This window comes from Heterodontus francisci, chromosome 3, assembly GCF_036365525.1.
Source record: "Heterodontus francisci isolate sHetFra1 chromosome 3, sHetFra1.hap1, whole genome shotgun sequence".
Lineage (NCBI taxonomy): Eukaryota > Metazoa > Chordata > Chondrichthyes > Heterodontiformes > Heterodontidae > Heterodontus > Heterodontus francisci.
The window spans coordinates 70,425,002-70,441,157 of record NC_090373.1 but is presented as its reverse complement, the minus strand read 5'-3'; the positions used below and the strand labels follow the sequence as shown (position 1 = coordinate 70,441,157).

At 45.6% G+C, this 16,156-nt stretch overlaps 2 protein-coding genes across 6 annotated transcripts in view; one reads left to right on the top strand and one right to left on the bottom strand.

The window, feature by feature from the left end:
• atad2b (ATPase family AAA domain containing 2B) overlaps positions 1-6,481 on the bottom strand; it is a 162,825-nt gene extending 156,344 nt beyond the window's left edge. The window contains exon 1 of one of the 2 annotated variants that reach the window (XM_068023129.1): positions 6,146-6,481. In XM_068023129.1, the coding sequence (XP_067879230.1) occupies positions 6,146-6,247 (102 nt within the window). In that variant the 5' untranslated portion in view covers positions 6,248-6,481. The remainder of the gene's footprint in view (positions 1-6,145) is intronic. The other variant, XM_068023118.1, reaches the window with a different exon arrangement.
• Positions 5,859-16,156, top strand: part of LOC137357104 (uncharacterized) — a 28,787-nt gene continuing 18,489 nt past the window's right edge. The window contains exon 1 of one of the 4 annotated variants that reach the window (XR_010971139.1): positions 5,859-6,951. Coding sequence is in view for 1 of the 4 variants with exons in the window: in XM_068023141.1 (XP_067879242.1) it covers positions 6,289-6,931 (643 nt within the window). In the remaining 3 variants the exon portion in view is untranslated. Of the gene's footprint in view, positions 6,964-16,156 lie in introns of all 4 variants that reach the window. The other 3 variants (XR_010971141.1, XM_068023141.1, XR_010971140.1) reach the window with 3 other exon arrangements.

Here is a 16,156-nt window from a genome sequence, read left to right as displayed (position 1 = left end):
CACATTCCTGATGAGAATATTTTGTGATACACAGTTACGAAGTCAGAAAAACCTCACACCATAGCAGAGGAACTAATACTATCTGTGGCTGGAGATATGGTAAGCACTATGCTTGGAAAGCAGGCCCAAAAGTAATTCTGTTAATGCTATCAAACAACAGTGTCAGGCCAAATTAATGACTTGGTCAACATCGTCCTAATTCAATTCATGACCTGGGTCATTAGCAGCCAGTACTTTGCTCTTACAGCTGGATGAATCCACAGACATGGCAGGCTTAGCTCACCTTCCGGTACATTTATGAAGGCGCAATAAATGAGGACATTTTGTTTTGCCGATCACTGGCTACCAGAATAACTGAGGAGATTTTCCAGTTGCTTGATAGCTTCATAAATCAACACAATATCATCTGGTCACAATGTACTGACATCTGCACTGATGGAACAAAGTCAATGGCTGATAAGCATGGTGGAGAAGTGACACATATCAGAGAAGTTGATTCTAAAGTAATGTGGGTGCATTGCAGTACACATAAGGAAAGTATTCACTGCCAAAAGCATGTCTACTAACTTGAAGGAGGTGCTGGACAATACTGTGAAGATAGTGAACTCTGTAAAAGCACAACCTTTGAATTCCAGAATATTTTCCACTCTATGTAACGAGGCAGGAAGCAAGCAAGTCAATCTGTTGTGCCACACGGAGATTTGATGGCTACCACATGACAAGGTCTTAGTATGTTCCATTCAATTTCACTCCGAGGTCAAGTTATTCTTTGTAGACCACAAATTCCCACTCTCATTGTTTGCATGACACAGCCTGCCTCTTTTCAGATATATTCTCTCTCCTGGCTCTTCTGAGCTACCTGTTAGATATATTCTCTCACCTGAATGAGATAGTTTTGGGATGTCGGTAATAGGAAAGATAACGGAATCTTTGCTCAAAGGTGCAATAGAAAAACATCTAGAAACTGAAAATATAATGAAGAGTAGTCAGCAAGGATTTCAAAAGGGGTCATTTTTGACAAGCCTTATTGAATTCTTTGAAATAACAGAAAGGGTAGACGAGGATGATGTAGCAGACGTAATATATTTGGATTTTCAAAAGGCCTTTGATAAGGTACCACATAGTAGACTCATGACTTAAAGCCAGAACATGTGCAGTCAGAGGACAATTAGCAGAATGGAGAGCAAGCTTGCTACAAAATAGAAAACAGAATAGCAGTTAAAACTAATTAATCAGACTGGCAAAAGATGGGAAAGGGTGTTGCACAAAAACCAGTGTTGGGGCCACGGCTGTTCACAATTTACATAAACAATTTGGACTCGGAAGCACAATTTCAAAAAATCTGTCATTCGCACCAGTTTGGGGGGTATCATTGAGATGAGGACTGCGACAAATTATAGGAAGATATTAAATAAACTTGCAGAACAGATGTGTAATTGGAAAATGAGCTTTAATCTGTGCAAGTTTGAGGTGGTTCATTTTGGTAGGAAGAAGGCAGCTACATATTCCTTGGAAAAGAAGTGTCTAAAGGGGTTGCACAGCAGAGGAATCTTGTGGTACAGTTACACAAATCACTAAAAGTAGTGACACAGGTTAATAAGGACATCAAAAAAAGAAAACAAAGAACTGGGGGTTCATTTCTAGAGCAATAGTACTGAAAAGCAGAGAAGTTATATTAAACTTATATAGAACCTTGGTTAGACCATAACAGTTCTATTCTCCATATTATGAAAAGGATATAGATCCACTGGATACAAATGAATCCAATGGGGAATTCAGGAGAAACTTCTTTATCCATAGAATGTGAAACTTGTGACCACAGGAAGTAGTTGAGGTGACTAGCATAGATATATTTAAGGGAAAGCTGGATAAACACACGAGGAAGAAAGGAATAGGATGTGTTGATGGGGTTAGAAGAAGGGTGGAAGGCGGCTCGTGTAGTGTGTAAACACCAATTTGGACCAGTTGGGGGTGAAGACCTGTTTCTATGCTGTCAATACTATGTACAGAAAACCATTTCAGATTTTTGATTTCTATATGCATTGGGTATTAATTTGAGTTAATTGCATTCAATGTATTATGGACACGTAGCATGCAGATGGAGGAGGGAATGTATTACAGACCACATGCTTATGTTCCACCCACATCAACGAGGCCACAGAAATGATCGCTAAACAACTACCAGGTCAGTTGCTTTTCATAGAGAGGCCTTGTTTCCCTCCCATCCCAATCTTAAAATATACAATTCTGGACACCTGATTCTGGCATAATGTTATCCTGACTTGAATGTTAGTAAAAAGAGATGAAAACTAGTTTATTTGCAACATTGTGTTTTGCAACAATGATACTGAATTATATGAAAGCCATTCTAAGAGTTAGGAAACTAAAGAACTAAAACAATATATAAAAAAAAATATTCTTATACAGATGATTGATTACCATTTGTTATATTTAATACTAGTCTCCAGATTCAGAGAAAGGTGGGGAGGGAAACACACCATTTCATATCATTGCCATTACTTTACTCAGATCTCAACCTAAATTACAAAGTAAGCAATTATTTTAGATATTATCTTTTTTTAAATTAAGTTCAAATGTGTTTATTTTTTAATCCAGGCTTCAAGTTAAATGATTAAAGATCCATTTAAAACATAACACTTATAGAAGTGTTGTATCCAAGGGGTCAGTGCTGGGTCCACTTTTATTCTCTGTATATGAAGATGATTGTACTTGGGTTAGAAACATGTCAAAATTTGCTGACAACACAAAATTAAGAGTTTGAACAAAAATGAACAGGACTATAATATACTTCAAGAAAACATACACAAATCTGGCAGGCAGCTGGCATATGTAATTTAATGTGGAATTGTGTACAGTTGTACATTTTGAAAACAAGGAATAAGTATACATTTAATGAAAAGACACATAGAAACATAGAAAATAGGAGCAGGAGTAGGCCATTTGGCCCTTTGAGCCTGCTCCTCCATTCATTATGATCGTGGCTGATCATCCAACTCAGTAACCTGTTCCTGCTTTCGCCCCATACCCTTTAGACCCAAGAGCTATATCTAACTCCTTCTTGAAAACATACAATGTTTTGGCCTCAACTGCTTTCTGTGGTAGCAAATTCCACAGGCTCACCACTCTCTGGGTGAAGAAATTTCTCCTCATCTCAGTCCTGAAAGGTTTACCCCGTATCCTTAGACTATGACCCCTGGTTCTGGACTCCCCAACCATTGGGAACATCCTTCCTGCATCTACCCTGTCAAGTCCTGTTAGAAGGGTATAGATGAACAGAGAACAAGGGGTTGAAATACATAATTCCTACAAATGAGTGCTGATAAATAAATTCCTAAAAAAGCCAACAGAATTTTGAGTTTTATAAAGCAAGGCACAGAACACAAGAATTTTTTTTATTTGTTCAGGGGATGTGGGCATCGCTGGCTATGTCAGCATTTATTGCCCACCCCTAATTGCCCTTGAGAAGGTGGTGGTGAACTGCCTTCTTGAATCGCTGGTGTGTTGGTACAGGATTTTGACCCAGCAACAATGAAGGAACAGCGATAATAGTTCCAAGTCAGGATGGTGTGTGGCTTGGAGGGGAACTTGCAGGTGGTGGTGTTCCCATGCATCTGCTGCCCTTGTCCTTCTAGGTAGTAGAGGTCGCGGGTTTGGAAGGTGCTGTCAAAGGAGCCTTGGTGAGTTGCTGCAGTGCATCTTATAGATAACACTGCTGCCATTCTGCATTGCTGTCATCTGCATCGGTGGTGGAGGAAGTGAATATTGAAGGTGGTGGATACCTTTCAAGTAGGTTGCTTTGGCCTGGATGGTCATTGAGCGATAGAGAGATACAGCACTGAAACAGGCCCTTCGGCCCACCGAGTCTGTGCCTTCCAACAACCACCCTTCGGCCCACCGAGTCTGTGCCGTCCAACAACCATCCATTTATACTAATCCTACATTAATCCCATATTCCCTACCCCATCCCCACCATTCTCCTACCACCTACCTATACGAGGGGCAATTTACAATGGCCAATTTACCTATCAACCTGCAAGTCTTTGGCTGTGGGAGAAAACTGGAGCACCCGGCGGAAACCCAAGAGGTCACAGAGAGAACTTGCAAACTCAGCACAGGCAGTACCCAGAACTGAACCGGGGTCACTGGAGCTGTGAGGCTGCGGTGCTAGCCACTGTGCCGTCCATGTTGTTGAGCTTCCTGAGTGTTATTAGAACTGCACCCATCCAGGCAAGTAGCATAAATAGGTAAAGACGAATTTATGCAAAATACTGGTTATACCACCTTCAAGTACTGTGTGTAGGTTGTAAGAACCCAATTGTGGCCACAGAAAGCTACATAGAATGCTTTGTCACAAGGAGTGGTTGAGACAGAGATTGTTGCTTCTTTTAAAAAAATTTGGATAAATACTTGAAGTAGGGAATGATACAAAGGCAATGGGAAAACTTGGGGGCTGGGCTTTGGGAAGAGAAGGGCAAAGACCTGGAAAGGGAAGGCCAGAGGACAGAAACCAAAAGGCGGGGGGCGAGCAAAGAGATGTTCCACTAAAAATGGAAAAAGATGCATTACTTACTTAGTTTACTTACTTAGAGATACAGCACTGAAACAGGCCCTTCGGCCCACCGAGTCTGTGCTGACCATCAACCACCCATTTATACTAACCCTAAACTAATCCCATATTCCTACCACATCCCCACCTGTTCCTATATTCCCCTACCACCTACCTATACTAGGGGCAATTTATAATGGCCAATTTACCTATCAACCTGCAAGTCTTTGGCATGTGGGAGGAAACCGGAGCACCCGGAGGAAACCCACGCGGTCACAGGGAGAACTTGCAAACTCCACACAGGCAGTGCCCAGAATTGAACCCGGGTCGCTGGAGCTGTGAGGCTGCGGTGCTAACCACTGCGCCGCCCTATGTGCTCAGCTTTTGCTTACATGGTTATGGCTATACTTCAAAACAAATTTTACACTGCAAAATATTTGTAAATACTGTATATTAATAGGAACCACATTTAGACTTTTGGGTTTGGCATTCATCTTTGTGAAGGACAAGACACCATGCAGTAAATATATCGTTTTAATTCCTTGTGTCATGGAACTAGCTTTTATAGATTACATCCAAAATCCTTAATTTATTATATATTGTGTTCGTAGCATATGAAATATTTTCACGTTATCAAGTATCTGTTTTAAGACATTTGAACTTTCGAGCAGTACGGGTGAAGTTGCTTTTCAAAGTCAACTTAATGTTGATCAGTTTAGCATTTTAAAAACCTTTATCAGTTTCGTTTAGGGCTTAAACCAAACCATACAAAACCATTGTAACACAGACTTTATCTCATTAAAAATAAAATACCAAATTGAGATGCCGTTCTGAAATGCATTTTCCAGGCGTCTAGATAACAAGAGCTTGGAGCAAAAACCTACAACCTGACAAGTATGTAATTTTCTTGCCGACTGAGAAGTTTCAAAGTACTTAATGGCGTATCAATCGCATAAGCTTTCCTTCTCTAAACATCTGCAAAGATCAAAATTTCTACAACTCAATATTTTAAATATAACAAAAACACGTAGGCACAAGTATCACAGCATTTTTCTTAAACTTTAAAACAGACTATATATTTCCGTCTTACGAACATCTAAAAGCTGGTGAAACCACGACATGATTTCGACAGTTCATCCCACAACAGAGTTGACAGAAAATAATAAAGACATTTATGTTTATTTTCCAAACGTGCTTTATAATTAATAACAAGTCGGAGGAGATTCGGTTGTCAAGCTGATTTGAAGTTTTATTATTGCTTGTAATTCTGCAGCTGGTCGCTGATGGCGCCTCCCTGTCCCTTCCCCCCGCACACAGACTCTTACTGGCAAACACACAAAGACTTTTCCCCAGAAGAGAGGGAGACTGAGAGAGAGAAAAAAACGCTCCGGATAACAGCTGCCAGACAGGCCGACACTTGACACCACAACCCCGGACTGTCGTAGCGCTCACTCCCCCTTTGAGGAGAAACTAAAAGGCGAAACAAAAGAGTCGGCGCCGGGCCCAGGTTCACATCCCCGGACTCTCCTGAGCCACCGACCGGGCTGGGCAGGCGAGGAGAGCCGGGCCCGCACTTACCCGCTTACTGTCGTCATGTTTGGCGGAGGAGCGGGTCCTGGACGAGATGCGGCCGCTGATCAGCTCCGAATCCAACACCGAGTTCCGCCGAGTCCGCACCATTTTCCTCTGCCAGCCCCTTGCCTCCCGACCGCTCCGACTCTATGGATCGTTGGGCGCCATTTCTCCTCTTGTGTCACTCAACGGAACGGCAATCGGGAACCCTCGACTCAGACTGGGGGAGATCGGCTCCAGTCGGGAACCCTCGGCTCGGGCTGGAGGAGATCGGCTCCGATCGGAACCCTCGACTCAGACTGGGGGAGATCGGCTCCAGTCGGGAACCCTCGGCTCGGGCTGGAGGAGATCGGCTCCGATCGGAACCCTCGACTCAGACTGGGGGAGATCGGCTCCAGTCGGGAACCCTCGGCTCGGGCTGGAGGAGATCGGCTCCGATCGGAACCCTCGACTCAGACTGGGGGAGATCGGCTCCAGTCGGGAACCCTCGGCTCGGACTGGGGAGGTTCGGCTCCAATCGGAAAGCCTTGGTTCGGGCTGGGAGGTTCGGCTCCAATCGGAAAGCCTTGGTTCGGGCTGGGAGGTTCGGCTCCAATCGGAAAGCCTTGGTTCGGGCTGGGAGGTTCGGCTCCAATCGGAAAGCCTTGGTTCGGGCTGGGAGGTTCGGCTCCAATCGGAAAGCCTTGGTTCGGGCTGGGGGGATCGGCTCCAATCGGAAACCTTCGGCTCGGGCTGAGGAGGATCGGGAACTCAGGAAGATTGTGCCAGACAACGCTCAGTGTTCAGTGACAGGCAAGAGGAGCGGAGGCCTGGTATTATTCTTGGTATTTAAAAGTGGTGTGGGCTGGGCAGCACGAATCTGACATCGCCTGCTGGCATAATCAAAACATTTTAATGAGACAGCTTACTGCCAGACAGTGAGGCGCTTGGGTTAACCTCACTTTTTAATTTAGGTCTTTTCGAAGTAAATAATTCATTTTTAAAACTTAATTTTTTAAAAAGCGTTTACATACTCAACAACAACTTGCATTTATGTAGCGCCTTTAACATCGGAAAATGTCCCAATATGCGTTACGTACCAGCTGTAGTGTTGGCAAAGACTGTGAAATGAGGTACTGAAAGTATGTAAAAGCAAAATACTGCGGATGCTGGAAATCTAAAATAAAAACAAGAAATGCTGGAAACACTCAGCAGGTCTGGCAGCATCTGTGGAGGGAGAAGCAGAGTTAATGTTTCAGGTCAGTGACCCTTCTTTAACTCTGCTTCTCTCTCCACAGATGCTGCCAGACCTGCTGAGTGTTTCCAGCATTTCTTGTTTTTATTACTGAAAGTATGTGCTAGGCCAGAGGGTGTTAGAGGCAAAACCAATTATAACGGACACTGTCCATACACAGTGGAAAGAAAATATAACAAGATGAATGATGGGGTCAAGTGCATTAAGTATTTACAAAGCAGCTTTATAAATTACCACCAATGTTCTACAAGCAAAGTCAACGTTTTCATCATGAGTCTAGGTTATCAGGATCAATACATTGGTTGGATGATGGGATTGAAGGCTATTGGAAGGAATCTACCAATGATACATTACTTTTTCTCGCATTTAATTTAAGGCAGAAATGTTTTCAGATGAGCTGATGATCTCTGAGAGTTGCAATAGAAACTTGCGTTTTTCTAGTACATTATTTATTAAGCGAATGCAAATCCTTGGAGCCAAGCGATAGCCTCCTCATTTGATGAGTTTAAGGTGATTAGTCCACCACTTGGTCTGTAGAGGGGATACTCCTCAGTAATGTGCAGCAATGTTTGTGTCTCTCCACAAATGCATAAGAGGTTTGTACTTAACTGGCAGGGGAGAAACTATGATCAGGCCTTTGATCCTGGAGGTGCTGTTTTCGTGGTTTTTTTGGGGGCTGTTGGGGGGGTTTCAGCGCCATTTTTACAGCATTTTTCCCTTTGGGATTGGAGATCTACCGTGGTTATTGTTTTCCTACTGGGTGGGGTTTTAATGCCTGACCCAGGAAAGCTTCAAGCAAAAAATGGCTGCAACCAACACCAGAGGGGTGCGTAACACTGTTGGGCTGGTGGTGAAAGATAGCGAAGGAGGTGCACCCATTGACTGCGTCTTCATAAAGAAAATCCTGATCGAATGCTGTGGATTCCTAGCTGGGGACAACTTCTGCCTGCAGGACTTCCCCAGCAGTGGATATTTCGACGTAACCTTCAAGAATGTGGTAGGATGCATCAAGTTTCTGAAGATGTTCAAGGAGGGAAGAAACCAGGCACCGTTGTCCATCCTCAAAGTGGAGCTGCTCTTCATGCTGCCGTTGCAACACAACCGGGTAGTGATAGTCCACCTCTACAACTCCCATGTCCCTGTCATCGATGTGCTCATCTTCCTCACCAGGTACGTCAAGGTGGCCAGCAGCAGCACCGAGGTCAAGGACCCCTTTGGGATTTGGACCAGCAAGCGGCAGGTCAAGGTGACCTTGAAGGTCGATGCCAATGGAGCCATCATCCATCCTCCCTCCAGCTTCTCTACCGGGGGAAGTCGAGGCTTCTTGGTCTACGCGGCGCAGCCTGTGGCAAATCTGGTCACATCAGTGCTCTGCAAGAACTGCAAGCAGGAAGGCTATCACAAAGGACGGAAAGCAGAGTAAGTGCTGCAACCTGTGTGGTGGGGCAGGCCACCTCTACAAGACCTGCCCCAAACGCTGCCTCAGTTGCGCACAGGCGGCAAGATCACAGGAAAGGCCGGGCAAAGGAACGGTGAAGCGCCTTGTGTTGCAAAGGAGATCAGCAACCCTCCCAGCAGCGAGGAAAATCCATCTGAGAAGCAGAGGAAAAGAGAGGCAACTGCAACCAGCGACCCAACACCTACCCTGTGAAACTCCTCCTCAACACACAGAATCCATGGAGGAGGAGGCAGCAGTGGGACAATAAGATGAGTGGCAAGTGGTCAAAAGGAGGAACAGGTCACCACCCAGATCAGTGACAAGAGGAGGCTACCATCTGAGACAGACTACAGCAGCTGCTCCTCATTGGACAAGGAAGGGCCGGAAAGATGGCACATGCAAAAGAAGCAGCAGAACGCGAAGGAACTGGAAGAGAAAGCCCCCCCCAGCTCCATGGCACTGGAAGCAGCGATGCGCCCAGCATGCCCCAACCCCAAAGCGCTGAACCCAACGAGATGCCCAGCGCACTCCAGCTCCGGGAGACTGAGAGCAGCGAAGAGTCCAGCGCACTACAGCTCCGGGAAGCCGGGAGCAGAAATGTCCTTGAGGAGGAACAGAGGGGAAAGACACCACCAGCAGAGGACAGTCCAAACCTTGCTGCCTACAAGACCACCACCCCCCCCCCCCTCCCGATGTCACCCTAATTGAACAAACCCCCCGTGAGTGACCAGAAGGGCTTTCTGAGCCCAACACATGTGCAACAGCTTGTGCACACTATGGGTGTGCAGGAAAATACCCTAGGACTGGGACTAGTAAGGACACCTGGTGTGGTAAGCAACATCCTGTTTTAAATGGGTATAAAGATTGCTTCTATTAACGGGTGTGGAGTTAAATCCACCATGCGATGTGTTTCGACCTTGGGTTACCTCGCCAAGGTCAAAGCCGACCTGCTGTTTCTGCAGGAGTGTGGGATACCGCACCTCAGCACTTACAGGCAGTGGTCACAATGGTGGTCCCACGGGCCATCGATCTGATCGGGAGAAATGATTCCCGTTCCTCTGGCCTGGGTATCCGGGGAGGCAACTTCACTATCTCCGAAGTTAAGGGGATGGTGGGCGGTCGCCTCCTCGTAGCAGATGTACTATACAACAATGCTCCACTCCGGTTAATCAACGTGTACGCCCCGATCCAATACAGCGAGCGGTTGATGACGTCCAGACCAGTCATTCTAGGCAGTGACTTCAACTGCATCATTGATGCAGCTGGACGATCGGCAGTGACGACAGCAAACTGGATGCTACGTCCAGATTCCTAATGGAAACAGTAAAAGATGCCAAGCTGCACGACGTCTTCAGCAACCCTGCAGACGGAGCACAGCATAGATACACCAGGTCAACATCGGACTGTTCTGCCCGTTCCAGGATTGGCTTCCTATTTGTGTCCCGTGCATTCACGGTCAGATCCACCGACACAAAGCCGGTGTTCTTCTCTGACCACTGCCTCCTACTGGCCTACTGTTACCTACAGGGGGATCAGCAGGATGGCAGGGGGACATGGAAGCTCAATGCTGCACTGCTGACCCCAGAAAACACTGAGAAACTCAAAAGGGATTAAAAAGGTTGGAGAACCGTGAAACCCCTCTTTGAATCTCTGGTGCACTGATGGGAAGTGATCAAGGAAAACATCAAGAAGTTCTTTATCCTCAAAGTTGTTCAGAAGGTGAGAGAGAGAGACAGAGGGAAATGTCCCAATTCCAGAAAAGAATGCAGAATCTTCTCCGGCTGCAGTCGATGGGGGTCGAGGTCAAGGAGGATCTCCAAGAGGTGAAGAGCAGGCAGGCCTCGCTGTTTGCCACGGAGGCCTCCAAGATCATCTTCCGGTCCAGAGTCCACTCGTTGAGCAGGATGAGACATGCTCACGTTTCTTCTTCCAAAAGGTGCACAGAGAGAGCTGTGATTAGCAGCCTGAGGGAAGAGGATGGCTCAGTGACATCATCGCAGCCTGACATATTAAGGATCAGCAAATCCTTTTATTTCGGGCTGTATGACGTGAAGCCCACGGACAGCACGGTCTCGCAGTCCTTCCTGTCATCTATCGCGGAGGTCTTAGATGACAGTACGCGGGAGAGTCTGGACAAACCGCTAACTCTGGACAAGCTGACAAAAGCCGTCAGGTCCTACAAGAAGAGTAAAACTCCCGGAAGCGATGGCTTACCAGTTAAGTTGTATTCGACTTTGTGGGACTGGATCGGCCCAGATCAGCTGGAAGTATATAAGAGTATGCTTCTGGCCAGCAGCATGTCAGAATCCATGAGGAAAGGCATCCTTCTGGAATGTGCCTATGCAAAGCAGGTGCGGCAAGAGATGCAATGGGTTTTGTCGAGGTTCATCACGAGCAGCTCCGTAACACAGGGGTCTGTGCTCTACGGTCGGTTCCCAGGGATGTATACTGAGATAAATATCAACTGCTGCTAGAGAACCATCAACTCAGTGAAAGATGCTCTTTGGTCTGCCCGAAATTTGCTGGTTTTCCATTGCAAAGAGTTGTCCACAACAGAGTGTTGCAGACTGGCACATTCCAAGGTCCAGGACTATGTGCTGAGGGACGCAGTAAGGTTGGGGCAGCCGCCGCAAAGGCTCAATGGGGAAAGGCCATTGTGTAAGGTCCTCCCGCCATAGTGAACCAAGGGGCTGGAACCTGTGTAAAACCCCTCGGGCTGTATGCACCAAAATATGTTTTTGCTATGAAATGCAAATGTACATTGCATGTAAAATAGAATGGAAGGGTTGTGAGGCAACTCACATTCTGTATTGAAGAAAACTGATTTCTTTTGCACTTTCTGGAATGTCAGCTTGGAACTGTTTTGTAATGTATTTTTTATAGATTTTTATGAATAAAGTATATTTTTGGGAATAAAAAAGCATAAGAGGTTTATACTGAGGCCCCAGCAGTGGAGGTTGGCTGTGCAGGGGCCCTGGCTTGTCCTGAACCTGTTTAACAAGGACCACTCTCGACGTGGTAGTTCAAAGCCTGCCATTCAACGTTTTTCACAAGGACCTTGTTAGTGACTTCCCATGTTTCCCATTCCTTGATCCAAAGGATGTCTGCTGGTAGATCTTGCTCAGGAAGGTTGCTTCATATGGGGCGCCAAGATGGAAGGTGGGCAGTAGGTGGATTGAAGATGTCATTATGGAGTGGTAAGTGATGTGCAACACGGATGGTTTCAACCAGCTTGTGGGTTTTCGTCAGTCGGCGGATGTGTTGGAGAGTGATGTTTGCGAGGTTAGGAAGCTAGACCTCAGCACTTGCCCTATCATACTCAGCAGCAGAGTACTGTGCACCTGTCTGGCATAGGTCATCACACACACATCTTGTTGATACTCAATTGAATGCAACAATGCACATCATAACTGGAACCCTCTGCTCAACACCCCTCCCTGGCTTCCTGTCCTCACAAACATCTAGTACATTTAATGTAGGAAATCATTCTAAGGTGCTTCATGGGAGTGTAATCAGACAAAAATTGGCAACAAGCCAAAAAACAAGATATCAGGAGGGGTAGCTAAAAGCTTGATCAAAAAGGTAGGTATTAAAGAAGCTCTTAAAAGGATGAGAGAGAGATAGAGAACATTGGGGAGGGGATTCTACAGCTTGGGGCCTATAGAGCTAATGGCATGGTTGCAAATGGCAGGGCGATGACAGTGGGGATACTCAATAGACCATGATTGAAGGAACCCTGAGTTCTTGGAGGGTTGTAGGGATGGAGGAGGTTACAGAGATAGGGAGTGGGGAGGCCATTGAAACATTTGAACATGTAAATCAAGGTGTCATTAAACTAGGAGCCAATGTATGTCAGCTGACAGTGCGATGGAAGAGCAGGACTTGGTACGGATTAAGACACAGGCAACAGAATTTTGGATAAGCTCAAGTTTCTGGAGGGTGGAAAATGGGAAGCAGGCTAAGAGAGCATTGGAATAATCATTTCTGGAGGTAACACAAGTATAGATAAATGTTTCAGCAGCATTCAGCTGATGCAAGGAACGAGGTAAGCAATTCTACAGAGGTGGAAGTAGGCAGTCAATGTGATGGTGAATCTATGGAGATGGAAGCTCAAACCAGCTCAAATCAAGTAGGATGCAGAGGTTACAAACAGTCTGTTTCCGCCTAAGATGGGGGGTAGGTGGTGAGTTGGAAACAGTGGCAAGGGAACAGAATTTGTGGCAAGGGCAGAAGACAATGGCTTTGGTCTTCCCAGTTTTTAATTGGGGCACATTGCAGCTCATCCAGGACTCTCTGACATCACAGAGGAAGTGGGGGGAACAGGAATAGGTCATTCAGCCCCTCAAGCCTATTCCACCATTCAATCAGATCCTGGCTGATCTGTGTCTTAACTTCATCCATCTTCCTTGGCTCCATCTCCTTTCATATTCTTGACAAGCAAAAATCTATCGATCTCAGATTTCAAATTATTAACTGAGCTCTCACCTACTGCATTTTATGCAAAAACGTTCCACACTTCTCCTATTCTTTGCATGAAGAGGTTTATCTACCTTCTCTCCTGAAAGGCCTGGTTCTGATTTTAAGGTTGTGTTGCTTGTCCTTAGACTCCCCCACCAGCTGAAAAAGTTTCTCTATATTGCTTTTTATTCTTTCATGGGACGTGGGCACCACTTGCAAGGCCAGAATTTGTTTCCCATTCCTAATTGCCCTTGAGCTGAGTGGCTTGCTAGGCCATTTCAGAAGGCAGTTAAGAGTCAACCACATTGCTGTGGGTCTGGAGTCACATGTCGGCCAGACCAGGTAAGGACGGCAGATTTCCTTCCCTAAAGGACATTGGTCAACCAGATTGGTTTTTACAACAATCAAAGATAGTTTTATGGCACCATTACTGAGACGAGCTTTCAATTATAGAATTTTATTAATCAATTGAATTTAAATTCCACCAGCTGCATTAGCCTGGGCCTCTGGATTACTAGTCTAGTGACATTACCACTTCGCCACCGTCTCCCCTACCCAATAAATTCCTTTCAACATCCTAAGACTTCAAATTATCCATTAACACTCTATATTCCACACAATACAAATCTAGTTTATGTAATCTCTCCACACAATCTAACCTTTGGAGCCCTGGTAACAGTCTGGTGAATATGCGCTGCACTTCTTCCAATGCCAAAACTGCAGTCAGTATTCCAGATGTGGCAGCAGTGTGTACCATCTAGAAGATGCAAAGCAGTAACTCGCCAAGGCTCCGTCAACAGCACCACCCAAACCTGCGACCTCTACTGCCTAGAAGAACAATGGCAGCAGGTGCATGGAAACACCACCACCTGCAGTTTCCCCTGCAAATCACAACTATCCTGACTTCGAACTATATTGCCATTCCTTCACTGTTGCTGGGTCAAAATCCTGGAACTCCCTCCCTAACAGCACTATGGGTGTACCAACACCAAATGGACTGCAGCAGTTCAAGAAGGCAGCTCACCATCCCCTTCTCAAGGGTAATTAGGGATGGACAATAAATGCTGAATTTGGCAGTCGTGTTCACATAAGAACATAAGAAATAAAAACAAAAGTAATAGGAGCAGGAGTAGACCATACAGCCCATCGATCCTGCTACACTATTCAATATGATCATGGCTGACCGTGGGCTTCAACTCCACTTTCCGCCTGCTCCCCTTGATTCCCTGAGAGACCAAAAATCTGTTTATCCCAGCTTTGAACATATTCAACAATGGAGCATCTGTTACCCTCTGGGGTAGAGAATTCCAAAGATTCACAACCCTTTGAGTGAAGAAATTTCTCCTCCTCTCAGTCCTAAATGATCGTCCCTTTATCCTGAGACTGTGTCCCCGTGTTTTAGATTCCCCAGCCAGTGGAAACAACCTCTCAGTGTCTACCCTGTAAAGTCCCTCAGAATTTTGTAAGTTTCAATGAGATCACCTCTCATTCTTCTAAACTCCAGATAATATAAGCCCAGTTTACTCAGTCTCTCATCATAGGACAACCCTCTGATCTCAGGGACCAATCTAGTGAACCTTCGCTGTATTGCCTCCAATGCAAGTATATCCTCCCTATATGGAGACAAAACTGCACACAGTATTCCAGGTGTGGTCTCACCAAAGTCCTGTACAAGTATAGCCAGACTTCTTTATTCTTGTACTCCAATCCCTTGAAATAAAGGCCAACATGCCATTTGCCTTCCTAATTGCACACTGTTTCTGCATGCTAACTTTCTGTGTTCCTTGTACAACCACACCCAAGTTCATTGTGTTCTAGCATGGCTACGAGTCCAATGTGCAAACTGCAGACTCTACCACATGTGGGGCAGGTGGTGTTTGAAGAGTTGGATAGGCAAATTACTTGGGGGGCTGTGCGCTCCTTCCACTGCCTGGACTTGGCTTCCATATGCTCCGATCTAAATCTCATGAGTAGCTCAGTACCTTCCCAAATGCACCTTCTCCACTTTGAGTGGTCAAGGGACAGGGACTCCCATGAGTCGGTGGGTATGTTGGATTTCTTCAGGGATGCCTTGAGAATGTCCCTAAAGTGTTTCCTCTGTTCTCCTGGAAGTCTTGCCATAGCAAAGCTCAGAGTAGAGCAGTTGCTTTGGGAGCCTGGTGTCAGGCATGCGAGTGACATGGCCCGTCCAGTGAAGTTGGTTTTGTGTGATTAAAACTCAAACAAAGGTCACTCCAACTTCCATCTACACTACTTACTATATCACTAATCTTTGTGTCATCGACAAACTTGGATATATGAGAGGTGATGGTGAGATAGCTTGATGAACAAGGAGAAAGGAGGGATGCAGCACAGACAGCTCAATCTTAATGACAAAAAAGTCTATGAACTCCTTTTATCTTGTTGGAGAAGAGGGTGACGGGGCCAGGGGAGAGGAATTTATGGAGAATGTTGATATTGGAGAGAAAAAGACCGTTTTTTAAAATTTCAGGATGATCCAGGAGTAGCGAGCCATCTCAGCAGAAAAGAGCATATCTATTCAAGTGTGTGGCCCTTGACTTAAGGGAAAGATCAGTATAGAGAGAGTAAGGGTTTTATTACAGACAAAGCCATGAAAAGTGGAGTTTAGGCGTGATTGAGCAGATTGTTAGCTGCAGATGTACTGTGAAAGGAGGGCCAAAGACTAGAAAGTGCTGTTGTATGTGACTTGGGAAAGGGATTTCTGCAGGAGTAGGTGCAGAAGTGGATGGGGGTTGGAAGAGGGATGTGGGTAGTGAGAGATATGAGGGAGTGATCAGAGATGGCCATGTCTCTGATTGAGACGATGGGAATAGGGGCGCCACGTGAGATGGTAAGGTGAATGACTGTAATTTGGTAGGAGAGTTTA